Source organism: Dendrobates tinctorius, unplaced genomic scaffold, assembly GCF_039654945.1.
Source record: "Dendrobates tinctorius isolate UK_male_01 unplaced genomic scaffold, ASM3965494v1 ptg000083l, whole genome shotgun sequence".
Classification (NCBI taxonomy): Eukaryota; Metazoa; Chordata; class Amphibia; order Anura; family Dendrobatidae; genus Dendrobates; species Dendrobates tinctorius.
Genome location: NW_027361751.1, coordinates 736,461 through 760,291, shown reverse-complemented (window position 1 = coordinate 760,291; position 23,831 = coordinate 736,461). Strand labels below are relative to the sequence as shown.

Genomic DNA, 23,831 nt, shown 5'->3' with positions numbered 1-23,831 from the left:
TTTCTCTGCAAAGGGGCCAGGACGACTGATCCGGGTACATGAAAGAATGAATGGGGCCATGTATCGTGAGATTTTGAGTGCAAACCTCCTTCCATCAGCAAGGGCATTGAATATGAAACGTGGCTGGGTCTTTCAACATGACAATGATCCAAAGCACGCCGCCAGGGCAACGAAGGAGTGGCTTCGTAAGAAGCATTTCAAGGTCCTGGAGTGGCCTAGCCAGTCTCCAGATCTCAACCCTATAGAAAACCTTTGGAGGGAGTTGAAAGTCTGTGTTGCCAAGCGAAAAGCCAAAAACATCACTGCTCTAGAGGAGCTCTGCATGGAGGAATGGGCCAACATACCAACAACAGTGTGTGGCAACCTTGTGAAGACTTACAGAAAACGTTTGACCTCTGTCATTGCCAACAAAGGATATATCACAAAGTATTGAGATGAAATTTTGTTTCTGACCAAATACTTATTTTCCACCATAATATGCAAATAAAATGAAAAAAAAAAACACAGACAATGTGATTTTCTGGATTTTTTTTTTTCTCAGTTTGTCTCCAATAGTTGAGGTCTACCTATGATGTAAATTACAGACGCCTCTCATCTTTTTAAGTGGTGGAACTTGCACTATTGCTGACTGACTAAATACTTTTTTGCCCCACTGTACATACACACACACACAGTACTGTGCAAAAGCTTTATATCTGTGTGGGAAAAAAATGCTGCAAAAATAAAAATGCTTTAATTAAAAAAAGAAGCATTAATAGCTTTTTTTTAATCAATTAACTAAATGCAAAATAAACAAACAAAAGATAAATCAATATTTAGTGTGACCACCCTTTCTCTTCCAAACAGCATCAATTTTCCTAGATACACTGGCACACAGTATTTGAAGGAACTCAGCAGAGAAGTTGTTCCAAACATCTTGGAGAACTAACCACAGATTTTCTGCAAATGTAGACTTGTGCAAATCTTGTCTCTTCATGTAATCCCTTACGGACTTGATGATCCTGAAATCAGGGCTCTCTTGAGGCCATATCATCACTTTCAGAACACCTTGTTTTTCTTGGGAATTTAGTTAAGATTAAAGCTGTCATCAATGCTAAAAATTACAGGCAGATACTTATCCATCATGCAATACAATTGACCTTGGGCCCCTGAGGAAGCCGACGCAAAACGCGTGTAGGGGTGCGTGTCACACTCTCAACCATGAGTATGGGTAAGAACTTGCTCCACCACTGTTAGAGTTAAACATTTGGATGGTCACTGACCTTATAGAATGGATGATACTACATACTTCCCCCTATGTGGTGATAGCGAGCCTGTCATTTCCCAATTACTGTATTGTTTTGTATAATTAGTTGCACTATCACACTATATATATATATATATATATATATATATATATATATATATATATATATATATACACACACCCACACAAACACATTCGATTGAACATCATGGTTCTGTGTTTCTTTCTCCCCCCTATTTATGCCTGTGGGGTGACACCACATTTTTTGGTGCACTTTTTGACCGGATTTGAACAGCTCTGTTATTGATAAAACTATTTCAGATATGTTTTGTACTGTTTATGATAAACTATTTGGTCATTAAAAATATACCTTTTTAAGTATTACTTAATTTTTGGTAGTTTATACGCTCCGTGTTTCTATGTTTCAATACAATTAGGGAGGCGTCTGATTGGCGCTAAATTTATTCTGCAGCATAACAACAACCAACCCCAAATATACAGCCAGTGTCAATAAGAACTATCTTCAGGATAAATAAGAGCAAAGAGTCCTGGAAGTGATAATATGGTTTCTACAGAGTCCTGATCTCCACCTTATCGAGTCTGTCTGAAGAGACTGAAGGCTTTGCACAAGCGACATCCATAGAAGATCAGCGGTTAGTTATCCAAGAAGTTTGAAACAATTTCTCTCTAAAAGTACATCAAAAACTGTCTGCAAATAAGTGTGCCTAGAAGAATTGATACTTTGAGTGCAAACAGAGGTCACACCAAATATTATTGTGACTTAGGCTGTGTTCACACACAGCGTTTTTTTAGCTTTTTTTAGCGGTTTTCGCTATAAAACCGCTAAAAATAAGCTTCCCAATCATTTCTATGCATTTTGCACTTTTTGTGCACATTGATGCTTTTTTTACCACGAAAAAAAACGCATTGTGGTAAAAAACGCAGCATGCTCATTAGTTTTGCGGATTTTTCCGCGTTTTTGGCTTGTTCCATGCGTTTTGAAAGCGCTGCGGAAAAAAACGCATCAAAAACGCATCAAAAACGAGCAAAAAAGCCGCAGAAAAAAAGGTGCGGTTTCTGGGAAGGGTGTCAGGTTTTTGAGCAGAAATTTTCTGCTACGTGTGCACATAGCCTTAGACTTCTCTTTTCTTCATTCCCTTTGCATTTTATTAAATGGTAAAAATAAACAATTAACACTTCTATTTTTGAAAGCATTCTAGTAGTGCTCCATTTTTTCCACAACTCCCTTAAACATTTGCACAATATGATTTATAAATTACACACACATACATACATATATATATATATATATATATATATATATATATATATATTTATTAGCACAGTCAAATGTATTACAGCAAAAAAGCGTCTATTCATACAATTGATACGCAACAAATATATAGAGGTATACGACGATAAAATTGCAAAAAATATGAAGATTCAAAAGAAATCTTTATTAAAGGTTGAACACATAAAAGATAAAAAAGATGTTTTATGTAATCAAGCAACAGGAACAAAGGAGAAAAAGGAGCATGGGAGCAGGAAATCCTGCCAGGTAAATACCAACACTCATATGCTTGAAAAGTGCAAAAAATAGCAAAGTTATTCATCATCAAAGCCTTTACATAGAGTGAAGAAAGACAATACTAATTCATAAGTAAATAAAGTGCACAGTGCAAAATATAGATACTTAAAAAGAATCAGTAATTGTCGAAGTGGGAAATGCCGGCGCTTCTTCATTATTGTCAGTCTGACCCGGATGTAAAAAGTGACTTCCGGTCTCCGCGCTGGAACGCATATCGTCCCTACTAGGCAGGACCGTGCTCCTTTTTCTCCTTTGTTCCTGTTGCTTGATTAAATAAAACATCTGTTTAACATTTATGTGTTCAACCTTTAATAAAGATTTCTTTTGAATCTTCATATTTTTTGCAATTTTATCGTCGTATACCTCATAAAAATTACACAGTATTATGTCCCCAAAACAGCACTTAAAAAAATACAATTTGCCCCACATAACTCAAAGCCTCATACAGCTACGTCAGTTAAATAAATTAAAAAATGATGGCTGTGCAATGAGGAGAGGCACAAATGAAAAAAAAAATAGTACAACTATTCACTATGGCCAAGTCAGACCTGGTCACTGAGGAGTTAAAGCACACCAATGTATGGAAAAAAATGTTATCATATAATATACCTACCACTGACTTTCAAGTGGACTTCTTCCTTCTTGTCTTTAATAGGCTGCAAATCAAGAATTGCATATGTAAATACAGTTGTGCTGAAAGGTTTACATATCCGGGCAGAATTTTTGCTTTCTTGGCCTTTTTTCAGAGAATATGAATGATAAAGTATCTCTCCTACAATACGCAAAACAGCACAGAGACAAGCCTCAAAACATCTGGAGCAAGGTAATTGGGAGTGATGAGACCAAAATTGAACTTTTTGGCCACAACCATAAAAGTAAAATTATAGTGGCTCAATATTACTGAGACACTCTGGGGAGATCTCAAGCGTGCAGTTCATGCTAGACAGCCCAGGAATTGACAGGAACTGGAGGCTTTTTGCCAAGAAGTGTGGGCAGCTTTACCATCTGAGAAAATAAAGAACCTCATCCACAACTATCACAAAAGACTTCAAGCTGTCATTGATGTTAGAGGGGGCAATACACAGTATTAAGAAATGGGGTATGTGAACTTTTGATCAACTTTTGGGTTGTCATTATTTAAAAAGAGAAAATACAGTAGTTTCACAATAAATGGCTTCTACCAGCCACTAACCATGAGTGGAGAAAAAGTTTAAGTTTTGGTGTTATGATTCATGTTCTCTGAAAAAAGGCCAAGAAAGCAAAATTTCTGCCGGGGTGTGTAAACTTTTGAGCAAAACTATATATAATGGGTCTTTTTGTTACAAAACTAGAGCAGGGAAATGGCAGAGGATATTGATGACTTGGAGGACTGTGCGTACATGTTGGTACTTTGTTTACCTAGACATTCATGTTGTTTTGCTTTAAGAAACTGTCTAATCTTTTTCTGAAGACAGTAACTCCAGTAATCAGCTCTTGAGCTATTTCCATTTCTACACTTTTTTTACGTATATAGAAACTTACTGAGAGGCTCAGCTCTCAAATCACAGTCCATCAATAAATTGTCTTTACAAACATTTGTGAAAGAATGGCTCATTCTAAAGAGCTCACTGAATTAGAGCGTTGTCAGCTCATGAGATTTCTTCCCTTATAAAACTCCACGACCAAATGTGAGTGTTATTATTGGCAAGTTGAACAGTTTGGGAACCACAGAAACTCAGTCAATAAGTGACAGACCACAAAGTTATGCAGCAGGTTTGGCGAGTGTTGAGGCGCATAGTGCAGAAAATTCACTCACGGTCTGCCAACTCAATCCAAACCTCTGACGTTAACATAATTACAAAATTGTAAATGTGGAACTTTATGGCATGTTTCCATGGCTGAGCAGCTGCAAGCAAGCCTTACGTCACCAAGCACAATGCCAAGAGTCGGGTGAAGAGGTGTAAAGCCACCACTACTGGACTCTGAAGAAGTAGAAATGGGTTCTGTGGATTGATGAATCATGTTTCTCTACCTGACATTCTTATGGATGAGACTGGTTTTGACGAATCCCATGAAAAGGTAACTGCCATTATTGATTGTACCAACTGTACATCCATGGGATGTTTCTGGTGTTTTTCAGAGTTTGGCCAAGACTCCCAAGTTCCAGTAAAGATGAATCTTAATGCATCAGCATACCAACATTTTATGGACAATTGCTGCTTCCAACGTTGTGGAAGCAGTTTAGAGCCGACTCTTTTCTGTTCCAGAGTAACCGTGCCCCAGTGCACACAGGAGGGTCCATCAAGACATAGTTGGGTGAGTTGGGTGAGGAAGAACTTGACTGACCACACAGAACAATACATCCAACACCTTAGTTAAAAACTAGAACAGAGATTATGAGCCAGGTCCTTTCATCCAACATAAGTGTGTGACCTCACAAATGCTTTTCTGGAGGAATGAGCAAAAAATCCCACAGACACTGCAAAATCTTGTAGAAAGTCTTCTCAGAAGAGCGGAAGCTGTTATGGTTGTAACAGGGAGACCAACTCCATATTAATGCCTATAAATTTAGAATGGCATGCCATAAAAGCTCCTGTAGATAAAATGTGTAGGTGTCAAATAACTTTTTGCCCATATACTGTAATCTTTTATTCTGCATTTCTAGTAACAAAACAATTGACCACGTTACAATATCATCACTTCTAGTTCCTCCAATATAGCTGGTTGTTCCTCTTTCACTATTTCAGTTGAATAAGGTTACACAAACATTTGGGGGTTTTTAAGCATATGTAGCATATTTTTTTATCACGTTTTTTTTTTTTGCCCAAACCTCCTGTCTCCTGGACACATCAATACACCTTAATAAAACCTGTTTACATAGACTGACGAATACTGCTGAGAACAGAACAACTGATAAAATGATGGATCTGTCCCCATACAATATCATGTTACCAGAGGGACATCCACCTTTTGCATTTGGTGATGTGCTGCAAATAATTATTATTAAAAAAAGATGATTCCATGCATATAAGATCAGTTCACCTGACAAGAGCATTTTGCTGTAGGTTTGCATGGGTTGATTATGTAGACAGTCTAAATATGCACCTCATCAAGACTGTTTCCCGTTTGCTATATTGTGCTACATTATGGCCCTTTGAGGAAGCGACATCAACACTCGCAAAACGCGCGTCGGGGAACGTGGCCATGGTCTGAGCAGGAGTCACTCTTTCATGGGTAATTAACCCTTTGATTTCATTACTTATCTGATATAACGTATGCTGAAGTTACTGTATATTTAATTGGGCCATTTACAAGTACAGTGCCTATTGTGTCTATTTATCCAGTCCTTCCTTCCAGTTGGGGGGCTGTTCAGTTTGATTCAATTTGTTTACCTAGTGGTCATATAACAATTGAATTACTATTAATATAATGTGGTGCTACATTATTTAAATCCTGTCTCTAAACCTTGGTCACGATATTATATCACCAATGTGGATCACCACTTTTTTGTAATCCATATACATGTTCAGAGGTAACAGCCTTTTATAGTTTAAAAATATATTTTAACTGAATTTTGTAAAAATAAAATTATATTTTGAGATACTTAGTGACTCAGATCCTCCTTTTTGAATTATTTGATGGAGTCAGTGTCTTGACAAGTAGTGTTGTATTATTGAGCTGGTATATTTTGTTTCATTATGGATCACTGCCTACTTTACTTATTGTCCAGCAATCCGTTGGAGGAAAGTCTCATTGTTAGAACAAAACATTATTTTAATTTGGATTGTAGTTCTAATAAAGCTATACCTTTTTCATTGCACATTTGGAGTGCTGAGTTTCGTTTTGTACTTTACATATGTAGTGGTGTCCTATCCAAGCACCCAGCATTACAGAGTGGAATATATCCTCTCTCTTCATTACACTTACGGCTCATTAATACATCCGATTTTTCCACGTATGAGAAAATCAGATGGATTATTGTGATCTGACTTTAATCAGTTTTAGTAGAACTATAAAGCTCAGCACTAGTGATGAGCGAGTATAGTCGTTGCTCAGGTGGCCTCCAAGTATTTTGGCGTGCTCAGAGATTTAGTTTCTGTCGATGCAGCTGTATGATTTGTAGCTGCTGGACAGGCTGAATACATGTGAGGAATGCCTGTTTGTTAGGGAATTCCCACATGTATTCAGGCTGTCCAGCAGCCGTAAATCATGCAGTTGAGGCGATGAAAACTAAATCACCGAGCACGCCAAAATACTCGGAGGACACCCGAGCATGCTCGGGAAAACCCGAGCAACGAGAATACTCGCTCATCACTACTCAGCACGTGTTCTGCTATAACACATTTAGCCCTCAGTAGTTTGTTCTGGAGTGTGCACTGTTATTACTGTCTTTATACATCAAGCTAACAGAGCATCTGAACAAGGCTCACAGTAGCAAGAGCAGGGAGCCCATAACCGTAGACAGCAAGAGCAGGAAACCCAGAGCCATTAGCAGCAAGAGCAGGAAACCCAGAGCCTTGGACAGCAAGAGCAGGAAACCCAGAGCCTTAGACAGCAAGAGCAGGGAGCCAAGAACCTTAGACAGCAAGAGCAGGGAGCCCAGAGTAGTAGACACAAGAGCAGGGAGCCCAGAGAAATAGAAAGCAAGAGCAGGGAGCCCAGAGCCTTAGAAAGCAAGAGCAGGGAGCCCAGAGCTGTAGATAGCAAGAGCAGGGAGCCCAGAGAAATAGGAAGCAAGAGCAGGGAGCCCAGAGCCTTAGAAAGCAAAAGCAGGAAACCCAGAGAGCTGCAGACAGCAAAAGCAGGGAGCCCAGAGCCTTAGACAGCAAGAGCAGGTAGCCAAGAACCTTAGACAACAAGAGCAGGGAGCCAAGAACCTTAGAAAGCAAAAGCAGGGAGCCCAGAACTGTAGACAGCAAGAGCAGGGAGCCCAGAGAAATAGAAAGCAAGAGCAGGGAGCCCAGAACTGTAGACAGCAAGAGCAGGGAGCCCAGAGAAATAGAAAGCAAGAGCAGGGAGCCCAGAACTGTAGACAGCAAGAGCAGGGAGCCCAGAACTGTAGACAGCAAGAGCAGGGAGCCCAGAGCTGTAGACAGCAAGAGCAGGGGGCCCAGAGAAATAGAAAGCAAGAGCAGGGAGCCCAGAACTGTAGACAGCAAGAGCAGGGAGCCCAGAACTGTAGACAGCAAGAGCAGGGGGCCCAGAGAAATAGAAAGCAAGAGCAGGGAGCCCAGAGCCTTAGAAAGCAAAAGCAGGGAGCCCAGAGAGCTGCAGACAGCAAAAGCAGGGAGCCCAGAGCCTTAGACAGCAAGAGCAGGTAGCCAAGAACCTTAGACAACAAGAGCAGGGAGCCAAGAACCTTAGAAAGCAAAAGCAGGGAGCCCAGAACTGTAGACAGCAAGAGCAGGGAGCCCAGAGCTGTAGACAGCAAGAGCAGGGAGCCCAGAGCTGTAGACAGCAAGAGCAGGGAGCCCAGAGAAATAGAAAGCAAGAGCAGGGAGCCCAGAACTGTAGACAGCAAGAGCAGGGAGCCCAGAACTGTAGACAGCAAGAGCAGGGAGCCCAGAGCTGTAGACAGCAAGAGCAGGGAGCCCAGAGAAATAGAAAGCAAGAGCAGGGAGCCCAGAGCCTTAGAACGCAAGAGCAGGAAACCCAGAGCCTTAAGCCCCCGTTACACACTGCGATATCGCTAGCAATATCGCTGTAAAGTCATCGATTTTGTGACGTTGCAGCGATATTGCTAGCGATATCGCTGCATGTGATACTTACCTCCGACCGGCTCCCCCGCTGGTTATCGCTGATCGCGCGAGAAGCTCCTGGACCATTCCTCGTCGGCCACTTCCTGCTGGGCTTCCTGTGGCGCTAACGAGCGACGCGTGGAGCCGGGCAGGAGGACGCAGGATCGCCGCGTCTGACAGGTAAGTAGCGACCCCCGACCCCAGCGATGTCGCTGGTGAGATCTGCCTGTGTGACAGCTCACTAGCGACCACCTAGCGATTCACCAGCGATCCTGACCGCGTCATATCGCTGGTCGGGATCGCTGGTGCATCGCTAGGTGTAACGGTACCCTTAGACAGCAAGAGCAGGGAGCCAAGAACCTTAGACAGCAAGAGCAGGGAGCCCAGAGCTATAGACAGCAACAGCAGGGAGCCCAGAGTTGTAGACAGCAAGAGCAGGAAGCCCAGAGAAATAGAAAGCAAGAGCAGGGAGCCCAGAGCCTTAGAAAGCAAGAGCAGGGAGCTCAGAGCCTTGATTAGCTGACCGGCTTTGAAAGCTGCTCGGCTGGTGATATATAACCGCATCTCTTCATGATATGAGAGGGTGAGGGAGGTGGGTGAACAGCTAACTGCTGTATAGTAGTCAATGGGCTGGAAAGAGCTGACTGGGATGTTAAGAGCTCACCCCTCTCCTGCGATCACACTACTATGCACTCTCGGCCATTGTATGGAGGCAAGCTACAGGAAAGAGATGTACACTATAAAACATAAAAAAACTGTAATTGCAGGAGAATGATAGCAGATAGAAAAAACAAGTGAAATGCTAACTTGCTTATTTTCATGCTGTTTAACTATTTAAAGTAATTTAAGAACTTGAGAAAACCCATTTATTGTGTAATCACTTTTTAATTCCAGGGTGGAAGGTCAATGTAACAACCAAAAAGGATACTGTCACAAGTATCTACCACTCTGCTATTCTGCTTATTCCATCTAGAATACCTTTGAGTACATGGTTCCTATTAATCCGCTGGATACTTACTTTTCTTTTCACTGCTAGATTAGTGCAAAGATCCTGAGTTCATACTTTTACAGCGATTACAAGAAATAGACATAAAATCACTAGATCATTGGATGTTTATACTGGACATCAGGAGCTGAAGTTGTGTTCCTGATCTGACTACACAATTTACTTATCTGAATGCACCAATATGCACCAAAAACCTGTCATGCATGCCTTTTGCCAATTTGTTATGTGTTTTAGACACATTTTGCAGCTCACTAGAGCTTTTTAGAAGAGCAAAATATGCCTGTTATTAGGTACATGCAACAGATATCAAGGTAAACTTTTAGGGATTATATTGTGTAATGCCTGCAGTGGGCAGCAATAGAGCTTTTCCTACCCCTAAAAGAGGTGCAAGGGCAACAGCTTTCTTATAAAAACAGCAAAACATCAGGTCATTAATTGTGCCTGCTAAATTCAACTTGTCTCCAATAGAGTACATGGGGCTAAGATGCAAAAGCACAGAAAACCTGTGGACAAATGCGTGCATGATTTTGGACAGTCTTGTCGAGCCCCATTAAAACGTCCATTTTTTACATAAATGTGTCCCCCAATGAGCGTCTTGGAGAAAAGGATTTTACGGTGAGTTATCCCAAAATCCCTCCTGTTTCTCCTTCACCTCATTGGGGGACACAGACCATGGGATGTCCCAAAGAAGTCCATGGGTGGGCAACAATAAAACAGATAAAGCCTCATGTAGTGGCTGAGTAAAGGTGCCCTACCGCTCCGCCTGTTGCAGAATAATCTGCCGAGGACCATGCTGTGGAAGTCTGAGTATGAGTAGTGCTTCAAGAATGTGAAAATGCTGAGCCAAAACACAGCCTTGCAGACCTGCAGACTTGTTCAGTCGGAATGCGAGACCGAATGACCCAGAGGGCGGACATCGACCACGTAGAATACGCCCTAATCCCTACTGGAATGGACCTCTTCTAAAGTAGTATAACTCCTGAATAGCCAAATTAATTTCTCTGGCTATTGTGACCTTCAAGTGGCTTACAAGAGAGTGCCGTCCTCAGGACATACATCCTGAGAGCTGTCATTGCATGCAGGGTGTGCATAACTACCTCCATCTGAAGTACCAGTGTGGGGCCCAAAGAGGGCAAGACAAAATTCTTGTTAAAATAGAAGGGTCAGCCAATGCTGGGAAAAAAGGGGCAGAAACGATCTGAGGACAATAATCGTATCCAGGTTGGAAAGCAGAGAGAGAAAAACCAAATGAGCTAAACAGGACATGGCTGTCAGTTCCAAGCATCGCATAATAAGTGACACTGTGACATATAAGGGCGACTTCCCAAGACAGAACTGCCCGCGAGACATCCTGGAACGGTTTGAAAGGCATCTCTTAAAGCGCCCCCAGGACCAAATTTATGTTCCAGGCTTCCAACGGGCGTTTCGGATATCGAGATCGGGCTCAGACTGCTGAGTACCTTAGCCTAGTCTTGAAGCCATTAGATCCCCATTCAGATTCTCCTAACAAAGGCAGTCCTGTTAAAAACGTCCCCCATGGTGCATGACAACAACCATGGAGATATGTTATTGACTCGAATGGAGTGATACACGAGTAGATAGTGGAGCTGGTGACGGTAACCTGGATCACTTGGGATACAAGGATATACAAAAAGACTACTCTCCAACCAAGGAGACTGATATCGACAGCCACCACTGGTGATTAGATCAGAAGAGAAATCTTTTTCCCTGGTATAGCGGGAGAACCTCAATGTCCACCACTTGTGAGGCTATCTGACGTGCGGGGGGAGTGGCACCGCCGCCGAGGAGAGCAGTCTTCTTGCGCTGACTGCCAGAAAAGAAGACAATTAATTGAAGAGGATCACTTCAATTGTTACTGCAATTTCTCCCCACCCCATACCTCACGGCAATCCGGAAGGACAAAGGAGATGAGTGCCAAAGAGCGTGAACTGAAGATGCTGATCACGATCAAGGTAAGAATCGAATGGAGGGACTCCATTCGTGGATGGTGTACCTCGGCCAAGATCCAGCGAGGGTCCTACAGATCCGTCCCTTCTGGGAAGCATGGACAGATTGAATAGGAGTAGGCGATCGCTACATTCTGTAGCATTGAATAATGGTTCAGTCCTGATGCCGTACATCTATGGCTCGGAAAAAGAAGCCCTTGTTCCACCGCTATGACAAAGCGTCCAGGCCTGCGACGCCACGGGGGAGGGCAGCGCATGAATAGGGCGTGTCTGTGCATGAGTCGGAGCTTCCATCTTGTTAGGCGTCGAGTTTCCCCCCACTGCACAGGGGGAATCTCAAGCCACGTTCTATGCGGGCTTCCATTCTTCTGCGGCCGGTTCTAAGTTCCTTGGAAGACGTGTAGGAAAAAAACATTTTGTATTTAGAAGACCCAGGCTTTGGGCTTGTTCAAAAAAGGAGACCTCACGAACCAGAAATAGGTGGCCGTCCGTAATGCTGCGTGTCGATGGCTTATGCCGGAAATCACTGGGTGGAAAACCATCAGGGACCTATCTTTCTCAGGTCCAGACACTTTGGGAAGGACCCTTACATTGCTGGCTGGACCCATGGGAAGGCTGGGATCCCTTGCCGATGGGAGCACCGGATACATGCGAGAGGACCAATCTCAGATTTGCTGCCGGAGGCAATGGGGAAGATGCTCTAAGCCCTGATGGGGAAGACATTTGTCCTTTCTTCTATGGCCTTGAGTTCCTTCTGTGGGTGCCGCCCTCCCTCCATTCCGTGCCATAATGCCTTATTGAGTGTGATGGCATTTGCCGCTGTGGTGCAGCCAGCCGCATGTGAAAAGGGTGTCCAGCTAAAAAGACAAGAGAGCTGGTTTCGAGGCTCACAAAACGTAACGAATCAGGCTCTCATCTGTCGGTCTGTGGGACCTTTAATTGACTATCCACCTGGCCTGGATGGCCCAGAGATTCAACCCAATGTTTCCGCTAACCAGCTGAAAGCAAGGGGGATTCCTCCCTTCCGATTTGGTTATCCCATCGCTCCCTTAGCCGGTCAACTATGCCGCGAGCCACCCGGATTGTGGTAAACGCTGTATTAGGGGTATATTTCACTGGACGAACGTTACGATTTGGAACAGACCAGGCATTAACCCTCAGAAAACTGTGTGAGTGCCATTAAAAAAGACAAATCTTCCAGATCTTTCCTTTTTTTTTTTTTTTTTTTATCTCTAGAGAATCCAAAATCAAGGCAAAACATTAAGCTGATACACAGAGTTCCGTACTCTGTAAACCTGTGGTGAAGGGGAAGCGAGACACAGAGCATACGGACATTTAAGCCGTAGTTGGTCGAATAGCGTACTGTGAGCCCTTTCTCTAGATGTCTGCGCATTTGGAATGCCTGCGTCTGCCAATCAACAGCTGCTGTGATCCTGTGAACGCTCTGATGCACAAAGGGATCGAGGATAACCTGTGCCAGAGGAGAAGCCCATCTGGGGGGGTTCATAAGTTGGGCCCAGTGTTGATGGAGTCTAACACTGGTGTGGTGAGATGGCCTATGGATCTCCACGAATCAACCCCTCGGGCATGCGCAGGGCAAGTATAACTCTAGAATAAATACTGCCGAAAATAACATCCTAATCCTCTGGAATGCAGGCTGGCCGGGGATATAGAGGGTCAAAGAACACACACATATATCTAAATATACATACAAATATGCATCCACACACAGTATCTTCCAGGTTTCACCCTGTAGGCTGTGGTCTTCCCCAGGAAAATAGCACTCTTATTAGCACTGAATAGGCGCTATCCTTGCCCTCAGTGTTGTATGACCCTTTAAATCATATAAGGGTGCCAATACCCTGGTCTGCAGGGAGGTGGTACTCCAGCCTCACGCTGCTTAGCAGCTGCCACCTGCAAAATGGAGCAACCGGCGGCGCAATCCAGTGGAGGATGAGAGCGACAGTCCTCTGCTGACGGACCATAACTCCTCGAGGGGCATGGTCCCACAGCCAACATGTCAATGTACGTAATGCAGCCTGGCAAGGAATATAGTGGCCGGGATTAGATCCCCCTCCTCCCCGGCGGCCAGGAGGGGGCGTCTTACACTCACCGCAGTGCGCGTCCCAGCATGGAGCCTCTGCGATGGGACCTCAGCGTGGAGGCGGTGTTCCCGTGAGAACCACCGCCGCGTCACTACGGGAGAGGTGGCTCCTCCGACGTAGGCCGAAGCCGGGGCCTAGATTATTGACTGGCGTGGCTCCAGGGAAGGAGTCCATGGGCCAAGCGCTTCCTGTCGCACGCCAGGGGAGGCGCTGAGTCGCTGACACTCCTGGTCTGCCATGCCCTACCTGCGAGATACGTCAGGCAGGTGGGCGGGACCTCCGACGTGACGCGCGGCTGGTGGGTGGAGAAACCGCCTGCGGCCTAGCAAGGGCCGAAGCCGGGGACTAGATTATCAGTGCCCTGCCGAAAGGAATGACCAGGCCCGCGACCCAGAAGCCCCCTTACGGTCACACCAGGGGCAGTGAGGGCAGAGCCTCTGCCTGCAGGCCAGTGCTGTGACAGGGACAGTGCAGGAACCCTCAATTCACCATACCATCTGAGGCGGAGGTGAAGAGGGACCGTCCAGCTCCCTGCAGTACCGCTGTTCCATCAGTGGTGGTGCAGAGGGAGCAGCGCAGACACCGTGGGGGGCCTCTGTGTATCCTAAGGGTACGCGCCACTAGGATTTCACAGGGTTATGTCCGGCTGTGGCAGAACTTGTGCTGCGTGGCTTCACAAGAGCAGTCACGCTCAGCCTAGAATGGCCGATGGCCTGGCACTCACCGCGGTGCGCGTCCCGGCATGGAGCCGCCGCCATGGGACTTCAGCACAGAGGCGCACGTTCCCCAGGCAACCCTCGGACTGTTTGGTCACTTATCCGGTCGCTTGAGGGGCCATGGGTAATCTTCAGGACGGTGCGGGGTAAGTGAATGCCTCAATCCAGCATCCCTTAGAAGGGAAGTGGAAAGGGACTGTCCGCATCCTTGCATCATCCGCTTTTAGAAGTGGTGAAGCAGTGGGGGCTGCACGGATGCTATGTAGAGGCCTCTGAGCATCCTATGGGTTCAAACCCTAAGGATGGACAGGGCAGGTTGTCCGGCATAGGCCTTGCTGCGGAAGAGGATACATGAAGGCGACACTCCATGTGCTCACCTGTGAGTCGGTGCGAGGAGATCGGTGCCCTTTAAGAGACCCGTCGCCCATGAATCAGCTCAGGCATGGCATTTCACGTCGCAGGAGAGCATACGTGGAGGTGACACTTGCATGTGCTCGCCTGTTGTTGGTTTGGGGAAATCGGAACCTTGAAAGGCTCCGTTGCCCCTTCATCCGGATTAAAAAATGACAAATGGTCTGAAGGCCAGGCCAGTGTGCCTCCTACAGACACTAAGCAAGAACTGGTTCACTTGGGGCCAGCAGGAAGGTGTATGTTGTGGAGGAGGAGCTAACTTTTTTTGTCTCAACTTAGTGTCAGCCTCCTATTGGCCACAGCATAACACCCATGGTCTGTGTCCCCCAATAAGGCGAAGGAGAAAAATGCCCATTTTTCATTCGAGTCACGGATTAAATTAGCATATGTAAGTATATGGGTTAGAGCAGGGTTCCCCAACTCCAGTCCTCAAGGCCCACCAAGGACCATCATGTTTTTAGGATTTCCTTTGTATTGCACAGGTGAAGCAATTGTCACCTGAGCAATACAAAGGAAATCCTGAAAACATGATCTGTTGGTGGGCCTTGAGGACTGGAGTTGGGGAACCCTGGGTTAGAGAACATTTCAGAAAGCACATTGATAGCTTCCTCGCAGCATCCTACTGCTGTCCATATTTCACTGTTTGTTAAAGAGAAGCTTAAGAAATCTCTATCAGTTTTTTAATGCATAGGAGAAACACTGATGAGAAAAAAAATGAACACCTTAATGAAACACTAATGGAATGTTCCTTTTTTTCACATATGAGAAAAATCACAAACATCTGAAGGATGCTGAATAGTTTTGTTTATTGCTTACAGTCTCCTGATCTCCGAGCTTTGTTTCTTTCTTCTGTAAAAATTGACATCTGAAAAATAAACCAACTTATGGAGTTAAAAGTTGCTTAGGAAAGTAAATGTGTGCCCTACGCGTGCATTCAACAATACCTAGTCTAGAGTTGGTGCCTGCAGAACACTTACTATACACTGAAAAAGATTTATTAAGACTGGCAGAAAGTACACCGGCACATGCCTCTGAATAAATCCTGCTCATCACATTCTGGTGTAAACTTGCACTATAATTGTCCCCCAAAATGGCCTAAATCATAGTAAATTTCTCGAATTGTGTGCCCCTGCTCCTTCTGCTAAGTTTCGCCCCTTGTTTTTGACAACTGATGCGTGTGTCAGAGAATCTTAAAAAAAAAAAAAAAATTGCAAATTATGGAGTCGAAACGTGCACCTTAATTTGGAAGGTTTTTACACCAGTTTCTGGCATAAATCTTATAACAAATGTCCCCCAGTAACTATGGAGAATCCCCTCTCCACTCCGTGTTTGCAGTGAAAGACAGAGGAATAGTACTGTTGCGGCCGAAAGTTTTGGTTTTCACAATGTTTGCTGCTTCGGCGTATTTTCTCTCATCCAAGAGAATCGGTCCGATTGTGCTAATAACACTTTGATCAATTTCTTATCGGAGTTTCATCAGAGTGTGATCATACTGAGATCCGATTTTCTCAGATGAGAAGAAAATATAGTTTGATAGCAGTCCGATGTATTCCACAGACTCACTGACTTGCATGGCTGAATGCGATCCGAACATTGGATGCAAACCAAGCATGCTGCCTTTTTTCCTGGGAAAGACTCTGAGGAAAAAAAAATCACATGTGCACGGCCCCATAGAATAACAGTAGTCTGATGTTTTGTGGGATCGCAAATGGATAGAAAATACGGTCACCTGCATGAGCCCTTATCGTCAGACTGGGTAGCCAAGGGCCCACCAATAACAATGACTATGCGTACCCGAAGGTCAGCTACATGTAAATATTACATTACCCTCATTCACAAATTTACCTCTGCTTCTATATAATAAAAATCAACTGATGAGACGCTGACTTTGTCTGGACAGTTGTAAATGTGCCAACTACTGCTCATATAGAGAGGCCCCCCGAGGAAGCGACCGCGAAACGCGCGTAGGGGCGCGTTCCTGCATGTCAGACAAAGGGCATGGGTAAGATTAATCCCTAATTACTCTGTCTTTATGCCACATGTTTTTGTCCCATATGCCTGGGTCCACCTACAAGTTATGGCTACATGTGTACAGGGATCTACCACAGGGAATAGTAGTATATGGTGACTAGGTCTAATTTACCTATGGTATTATACTATAGACGCAGGGATATGACCCCAATTAGGGAGTTAGCATTTTTTGCTCCCTAGCCCATTTATGTCCATGTCTTTATGCAGGATTGTTTTTCCATCCGGCTTCTCCCGGCTCATGTGTTAATAACTTTCTGTTTTGTGTTATATGCTGTAATATTTACCTATATGAATTTTAAATTTGATACTATTACATTAAAGACTTCTTTAATATTTGCTGATATTTGGCATTATGGTGTTTATTGCTCCGCTCTCTTGGTGTCATCATATAGAGAGGTGAGGGCCCTCTCCTGTAAGGGGGCCTACCGGGGATTTTACCTGATCCCCTGTGAGCCAGTCAGAACCTACATACACCAGAATGGTATTGGATGGCATTTTCCAGGTTCTGAATATTGACAGTCTGTTTGTAGGACAGGTCATCATTATAAGATTGATGGGGTGCTGACTGTATGCACACCCTACCAATTAACTATTTAAAAGGGAGGGTGCACTTAGGCAAATGCTACAAGCTATTCAGTGTTCCACTGCTCTGTATACCTGCACACAGTTAACTTAGTATAAGATGTGAGGCAATGCAGCATTATCCCATTCACTTCAACGGGACTATGCTGCTTACTATGCAATAAGATGGAGCTATTCCATGTGCCTTTCAGTTCAATTAAAAGGTCAGCATATAACAGGCACTGTTTGGCCCCATATACAATATGACACAAGGGCTTGTGGGAGACCATTCTGTAGAAATGAAAGGAATAGCACAGTTGTGTCCAAAAGTTTTGAGATTGACACAAATGTTAGTTTTCGCAATGTTTGCTGCATCTGTGTTTTTCGATCTTTAAAGTTTAACAGTCGTTTTGTTACATAAATCAATAGAACACATGAAAATAGCAACTTTGTGATATAGCCTATCAGAAAAATGTGTTTCTTTATCTGCCAGAATTGATCAGTCATTATCAAAATTCTCATTTCTGAGGTAAAATCTGTATTCGGTGATGATTTTCCCATTACTTTCATCGGAGATGACAGTTTTTGCGGATACAATTCTTTTTGTAAAGACTCAGTATTTACAGTGTTGATGTTGAGCTGTATTTTAGCATGACACAGGACTCAAGGTAGCACTCACCAATTTCTTCACCAAGAATAATTCTTTCAGATGTCCAAACAGTCTGAACAGGCTTCATCAGAGAAACACGGGTATTACATACCTGGTAATGTGTTTTTCCAGGGGACATGACGGCACCACGAGAGAGGGGATCCGCCCTACGAGGACAGGAAACCTTCAAGATAAAAGGGGGCGGCTCCTCTCTCCGCATCAGTTGTTTTACAGAGCACAAGAGGAACTCCGCCAGTTAGTGCACACATAAATAATACCTATTTTACACTGCTAAATTTCCCACACCAAGGGAGTGTATAATACTAACAAAAAACACCCAGCTAATGACGTGATCAAATAGGGCGGGAATATAAGGGTGCCGTCATGTCCCCTGCAAAAACACATTACCAGGTATGTAATACCCGTGTTTTCCCATGGTACATGACGGCACCACGAGAGAGTTACAGAGATTTGTATTCTCTTTAGGGGGGGATCACTGCCTGTAACACTCTTCTCCCAAATGTGAGATCAGAGGTAGCAGATAGGTCTAATCTGTAATGTCTGAAAAAGGTAGATGGAGAGGACCAAGTGGCCGCCTTACAGATTTGGTCGATGGAGGCGTCCGCTCTCTCCGCCCAGGATGTTGCCATGGCTCTCGTGGAGTGGGCTTTTAGGCCCTCTGGAACAGCCCTGCCTGCACTACTATATGCTAGTATGATGGCCTCTCTCACCCATCTAGCTATAGTTTGCTTAGAGGCTTTAAGGCCTTTCCTTGCCCCCTGGTATGAGATAAACAAGGCCCTCTGTTTCCTCCATGGTTTTGTCACCTCTAAATACTGTAGGATACATCTCCTAACGTCTAGACAATGTAACCTCTCTTCCTTTTTGTTACCAGGGATAGGGCAATAGGGCAAAAGAATGGCAAGATTATTTCCTGAGCTCTGTGAAATTTCGACACTACCTTAGGGAGGTATGCTGGGTCTAATCTTAGCACGACTCTATCATCCATAACCTGAGTGTATGGTGGGTCTGCTGATAGTGCGTGTAAGTCCCCAACCCTACGTGCCAATGTGAGTGCCACTAATAAGGCTGTTTTTAAGGTTAACACTTTGTCTGATATTGCGTCTATTGGTTCAAATGGACTTCCCGTTAGGGATGATAGGACTAAATTTAGATCCCAGGGAGGAGGTTTAGGCGATGGGACAGAGTCAGCTCTAGTACAGGCCCGGATAAATCTGGCGACCCATCTATCGCTTGCCAGGTCATAGTTGAATAATGCTGCCAGGGCTGAAACGTGTACTTTCAGGGTGCTGACCGCTAAGCCCAAGTCTAAGCCCCTTTGCAGAAACTCTAGCACTGCCCTTACCGGTACTTCCCCTTCCTGTATTGGGCCTGAGGTGGACAAGAACTTCCTCCATATCCTCCCATATATTTTTGTAGTCACTGGTTTTCTGCTGCTGATTAAGGTGGAAATCAATCTCGCTGAAAACCCTTTCTTTTCTAATAGTGACCTTTCAAATTCCAGGCTGTCAAATGCAGCCTGGAATTCGGAGGATGATTGAAGGGACCCTGTGTTAGGAGGTCGTGATCCTCTGGGAGCACCCATGGGTCTGTCACTGACATCACTCTCAGCCAATAGAACCACGGCCTTTTTGGCCAAAAAGGAGCTATCATAATTACTCTGGCTTGGTCCTCCCTGATCTTTTTCAGGACTAATGGAATGAGGCATATCGGAGGGAATGCGTACAGGAGACCTGATGTCCATTTTATTCTGAAGGCGTCTACCGCCAGTGGCATGTCTGCTGGTCTTAGGGAGCAGAATTTTTGAACTTTTCTGTTGGTTTTTGAGGCGAAGAGATCTATTATGGGTTTTCCCCACCTCTGCACAATTTGCTGAAAAATGGACTCTTTTAGGCACCATTCTCCTTGCTTTAAGTGGTTCCTGCTCAGAAAGTCCGCCCTCAGGTTGTCCGCGCCTCGGATATGCAGGGCCGATAATGAAAGGAACTGATGTTCCGCCAGAGTCAGGATTCTTTTTGCTATTTCCATCAATGACCGAGAACGAGTGCCCCCTTGATGGTTCACGTATGCAACCGCTGTACGATTGTCTGATAGGACTTTCACATGATGTCCTCTCAGGTGTGTCAGTAATCCTTCCAGCGCTCTTTCGATGGCTAGCAGTTCCCACTCGTTTGAGGATAGATCTTTTTCCCCCTGAGCCCAAGTATCTTGGAGCCATAGGGTGTCTAGATGGGCTCCCCAGCCCCAGGGACTGGCATCTGTCGTGACTACTCTGGAGGCTGCATATGTCCAGGGTACTCCCCTCGGAGCGGCCTCTATCTGTAACCACCATTTTAGCGACTGGAGTACAGGATCCGGGATGGTGAGCTTCTGTTCTAACTGCCCCTGAAGTGTCAGATCGCTTTGTAACACACACCACTGAAGTTCCCTTGCGTGAAATTGTGCCCATTTTATCGCTGGTATGCAGGAGGTTAGGGACCCCAGCACTGACATGGCTTTCCTCAGAGTCATTGTTGGCTTTCCTAATGTTGTTCTGATTAGGTTTTTGATTTTCTCTTCTTTTTCTCCTGGGAGGCGACACTCCTGTATTACCGAGTCTATTGTTAGGCCCCAAAAATTCTGGACCATCGTTGGCTCCAACCTGGATTTTTTGAAGTTCAGTTGCCAACCCAGAGTCTGAAGAGTCTCTATCACTGTCTTGACTTGTTCCTGACAGTGAGCGAAATCTTTCTCCACTATCAAGAAGTCGTCCAGATATGGTATTACTAGAGCATCTTTTTCTCTGAGATGTGCCGTGACCTCCGCAATTAACTTCGTAAAGACCCGGGGGGCTGTTGCTACCCCAAAGGGCAGAGCCTTGTATTGAAAATGATGCCACTGAGAGTTTATCTGGACTGCTACCCTGAGATATTTGCGGTCTTGCTGCCGAATCGGGACATGATAGTAAGCGTCCTTGAGATCCAGGACCGCCATGTAACACCGAGGGAAGAGGAGTTTTACTGTAGATCTTATTGTTTCCATCTTGAATGATGGGACTACTAGATACTTGTTGAGGCCTTTCAGATTTACAATCGTCCTCCAGGAATCGTCTGGTTTCTTTATCAGAAACAGGGGGGAGTAAAAGCCTTTCTTCTTTTCTTTTTCTGGAACTTCTTCTAGTACGAGTTTTTGTACAAGCGATAATACCTCCTCTTCCAAACTCTTTTGTCTTTCCTGAGATGATTGTACCGGAGTTTGAATGAATTTTTGTGGTGGCCAATGGTGGAATTTTAACTCCAGACCTGACACTACTATCTGTCGGATCCAGGTGCTGGATGAGATCCTTTCCCAGGCTGGGAGGAAGTGAGAGAGCCTTCCCCCCACCTGAGAAGGACCGTCACTGGGTGGGGTTTTTGGCTTCTCTCGGGGGCTTACTGAAATAGAAGCCTCTCCCTCCTCTGTATCGTCTGTCGGAATTGCTCCTGTCACGATCTTTAAATTGTTGTCTCCTGAACTTTCGGCCCCTCTGAAAGGAGCACCGAAAGGCCTGAAATGGTTGTTTCGGAAAATTCTTTTTGGTATCACTCGCTTTCTCCAGCACTTCATCCAATGCCGGGCCGAACAAGAAATTTCCTTCACATGGTAGAGAGCAAAGTTTCATTTTCGCCTGGGTGTCCCCCGGCCAGCATTTGAGCCATACCACCCGCCGTCCTACATTGTTTAAGGCTGCTGATTTTGAGGCTAGTCTGGCTGAATCTGCTGATGCCTCTGCGAGAAAGTTCGCCGCTGCCCTAATAGCCGGCAATGATTCCAGAATCGTCTCTCTGGGAACCCCTTGTTCCAATTGATCCTCCAAGTTGTCTGTCCATATCTTTAGGGACCTAGCCACACAAGTGGCTGCGATGGCGGGTCTTAGTGCGCCAGCCGAGGTTTCCCAGGCTGCCTTAAGGCAACTATCCGCCTTTCGGTCCAGTGGCTCTTTTAGAAACCCCAAGTCCTCAAAGGGTAGGGAGGATTTTCTGGCGACCTTTGATATCGCCACATCAATTTTGGGGGCCCTATCCCAGGATGAGGATGCCTCTTCCTCAAATGGGTATCTCCTCTTCAGGGAATTTGTATTCTGGGACTTCCTTTCTGGTTTTTCCCACTCGCGATTTATGAGTGCTTTCAGTTGCTCATTAACAGGGAAGGTTCTACGTTTTCTCTTTTGCAGTCCACTAAACATGAGATCCTGGGCTGTCTTTTTTGTCCGCTCTTCTACTAGCCCCATGGTAGATCTAACTGCTTTAATGAGTTCATCCGTAGCTTCTACTGGAAACGTATCTTCCCCGTCCGAGCTACTTCCTGAATACTGCGACTTATTTGAGTCGTCTTCTGACCCTGTAGAGTCCTGTTGAGAGACCCCTGAGGGGCTTGATCTCCTAGCTTTTCTTTCTGTATCTACCGTTTGAAATGCTCTTACTGACTTGGAAACTTCTGTCTGAATTATGGCCCTCAAACTATCCGAAAATGAGGGTGTCTCCTCCGCTATGGTCTTGTTAATGCACTCCTGGCATAATTTTTTGTTCCAGGCTGTTTCTACGGGACTTTTACATAAAGCACATTCTTTATTTTTTGACTTTCCTCTATATTTCTTAGGGACCTCCTATACTCCACCCCGTCCATATATATAAGAGGAGGAGGAGAGGAAAAAGAGAGGCAAAAAAGAGAAAAAGAACAGACATTAGATTACTGGACTTTCTCGAGGTTCACTCACCACTCGGACGCTTCATAGAACGGGTACCGGATCTGGAGGTTGGCTGGTCCTCTCACTGTCTCCCAACGAGACTATGGACCCCTCTTTTTTGCGGTGACGATCCGCCCGTGCGCTGCCCGAGTGGCTCACACTACTGCTGCGGCGTGCTTTTGCTTTTTCGTCTGAGCACGACCGCCTCTCCTTCGCTTCCTAGCGCGGTTGTATATGCTCTGGCGAAGGGCTATCCATTATGCTGCATATGGCTGCAAGCAGTCACCCCACTCAAAATTGGTGCTGTGACGCCCGCTCGCCTTTCCTGGTGATTTAAATAGTACTTTCTCTTTTTTTTTTTCCTGGACCAGCTGATCTCGCACCTGTGTGTGGACGCGCGCGCGCCCCCGTGCGCGCCCGTGCTCCCCCCCGGGACCGCGCACTCTTCCTGTCTCTCCCAGGCCCCGCGGTGCTGTGCGCCCCCTCCACTTCCGGGTCGCACGCAACCGCTTCCGGTTCGGCGGCCATCATGCGCGCTCCGAGTGCGCGCCGCCCCCGGTGCGGCCAGACGACCTGCTGTGCGGGCCGGGTGAGCGCTTGGGCCCTGCCTATTTCGGGGCCCCCAGACACCCCTTACCCCCGATGGACCTGGACCATGGATCAGCTACACCACTCCGCTGATGTCATCTACGGTGGGCCTGGACTCCCATGCTGCAGAGCACCTTCTGACTGCAGGTACGCTGCGGGGTCCGGTGTCTGGGCTTCGACAGGGAGGGTCACTGTCCGTGGCCTCCGAGGAGCTCTTCTGCCCGGGCACCGATGTGTATCCTGGGCTGCATGGCCACTTGCATGTCAACAGGGAAGGAACACTACCAGTGGCCTCCCTGGACCTCTTTGCTGACATCTTGGAGGGTCCATCCGCCAAGGTACCCCGCTTCGCCTGGGCATCTGCCCAGCTGTGGCCATGCCTTCGCTCAGGGGGGACATAGGCATATATGGCCCCCGAGGCGACTACCAGTACCTGGCGTCGGGTGTAGCAGACCCATGCCTGCCACTAATCACCCGACCCAGGCCCAGGCATCCTCTTCGGAATCTTCAAAGAGGCTTT

The 23,831-nt window shown here is 45.5% G+C and overlaps 1 protein-coding gene across 1 annotated transcript in view; it reads right to left on the bottom strand.

Annotated features, from left to right (window-relative positions):
- Positions 1-23,831, bottom strand: part of NAIP (NLR family apoptosis inhibitory protein) — a 100,300-nt gene that overhangs the window by 26,689 nt on the left and 49,780 nt on the right. Inside the window, exons 9-10 of the mRNA XM_073584038.1 lie at positions 15,573-15,621; positions 3,448-3,490 (exon numbers count right to left, since the gene is read on the bottom strand). Of these exons, the coding sequence (XP_073440139.1) occupies positions 3,448-3,490; positions 15,573-15,621 (92 nt within the window). The remainder of the gene's footprint in view (positions 1-3,447; positions 3,491-15,572; positions 15,622-23,831) is intronic.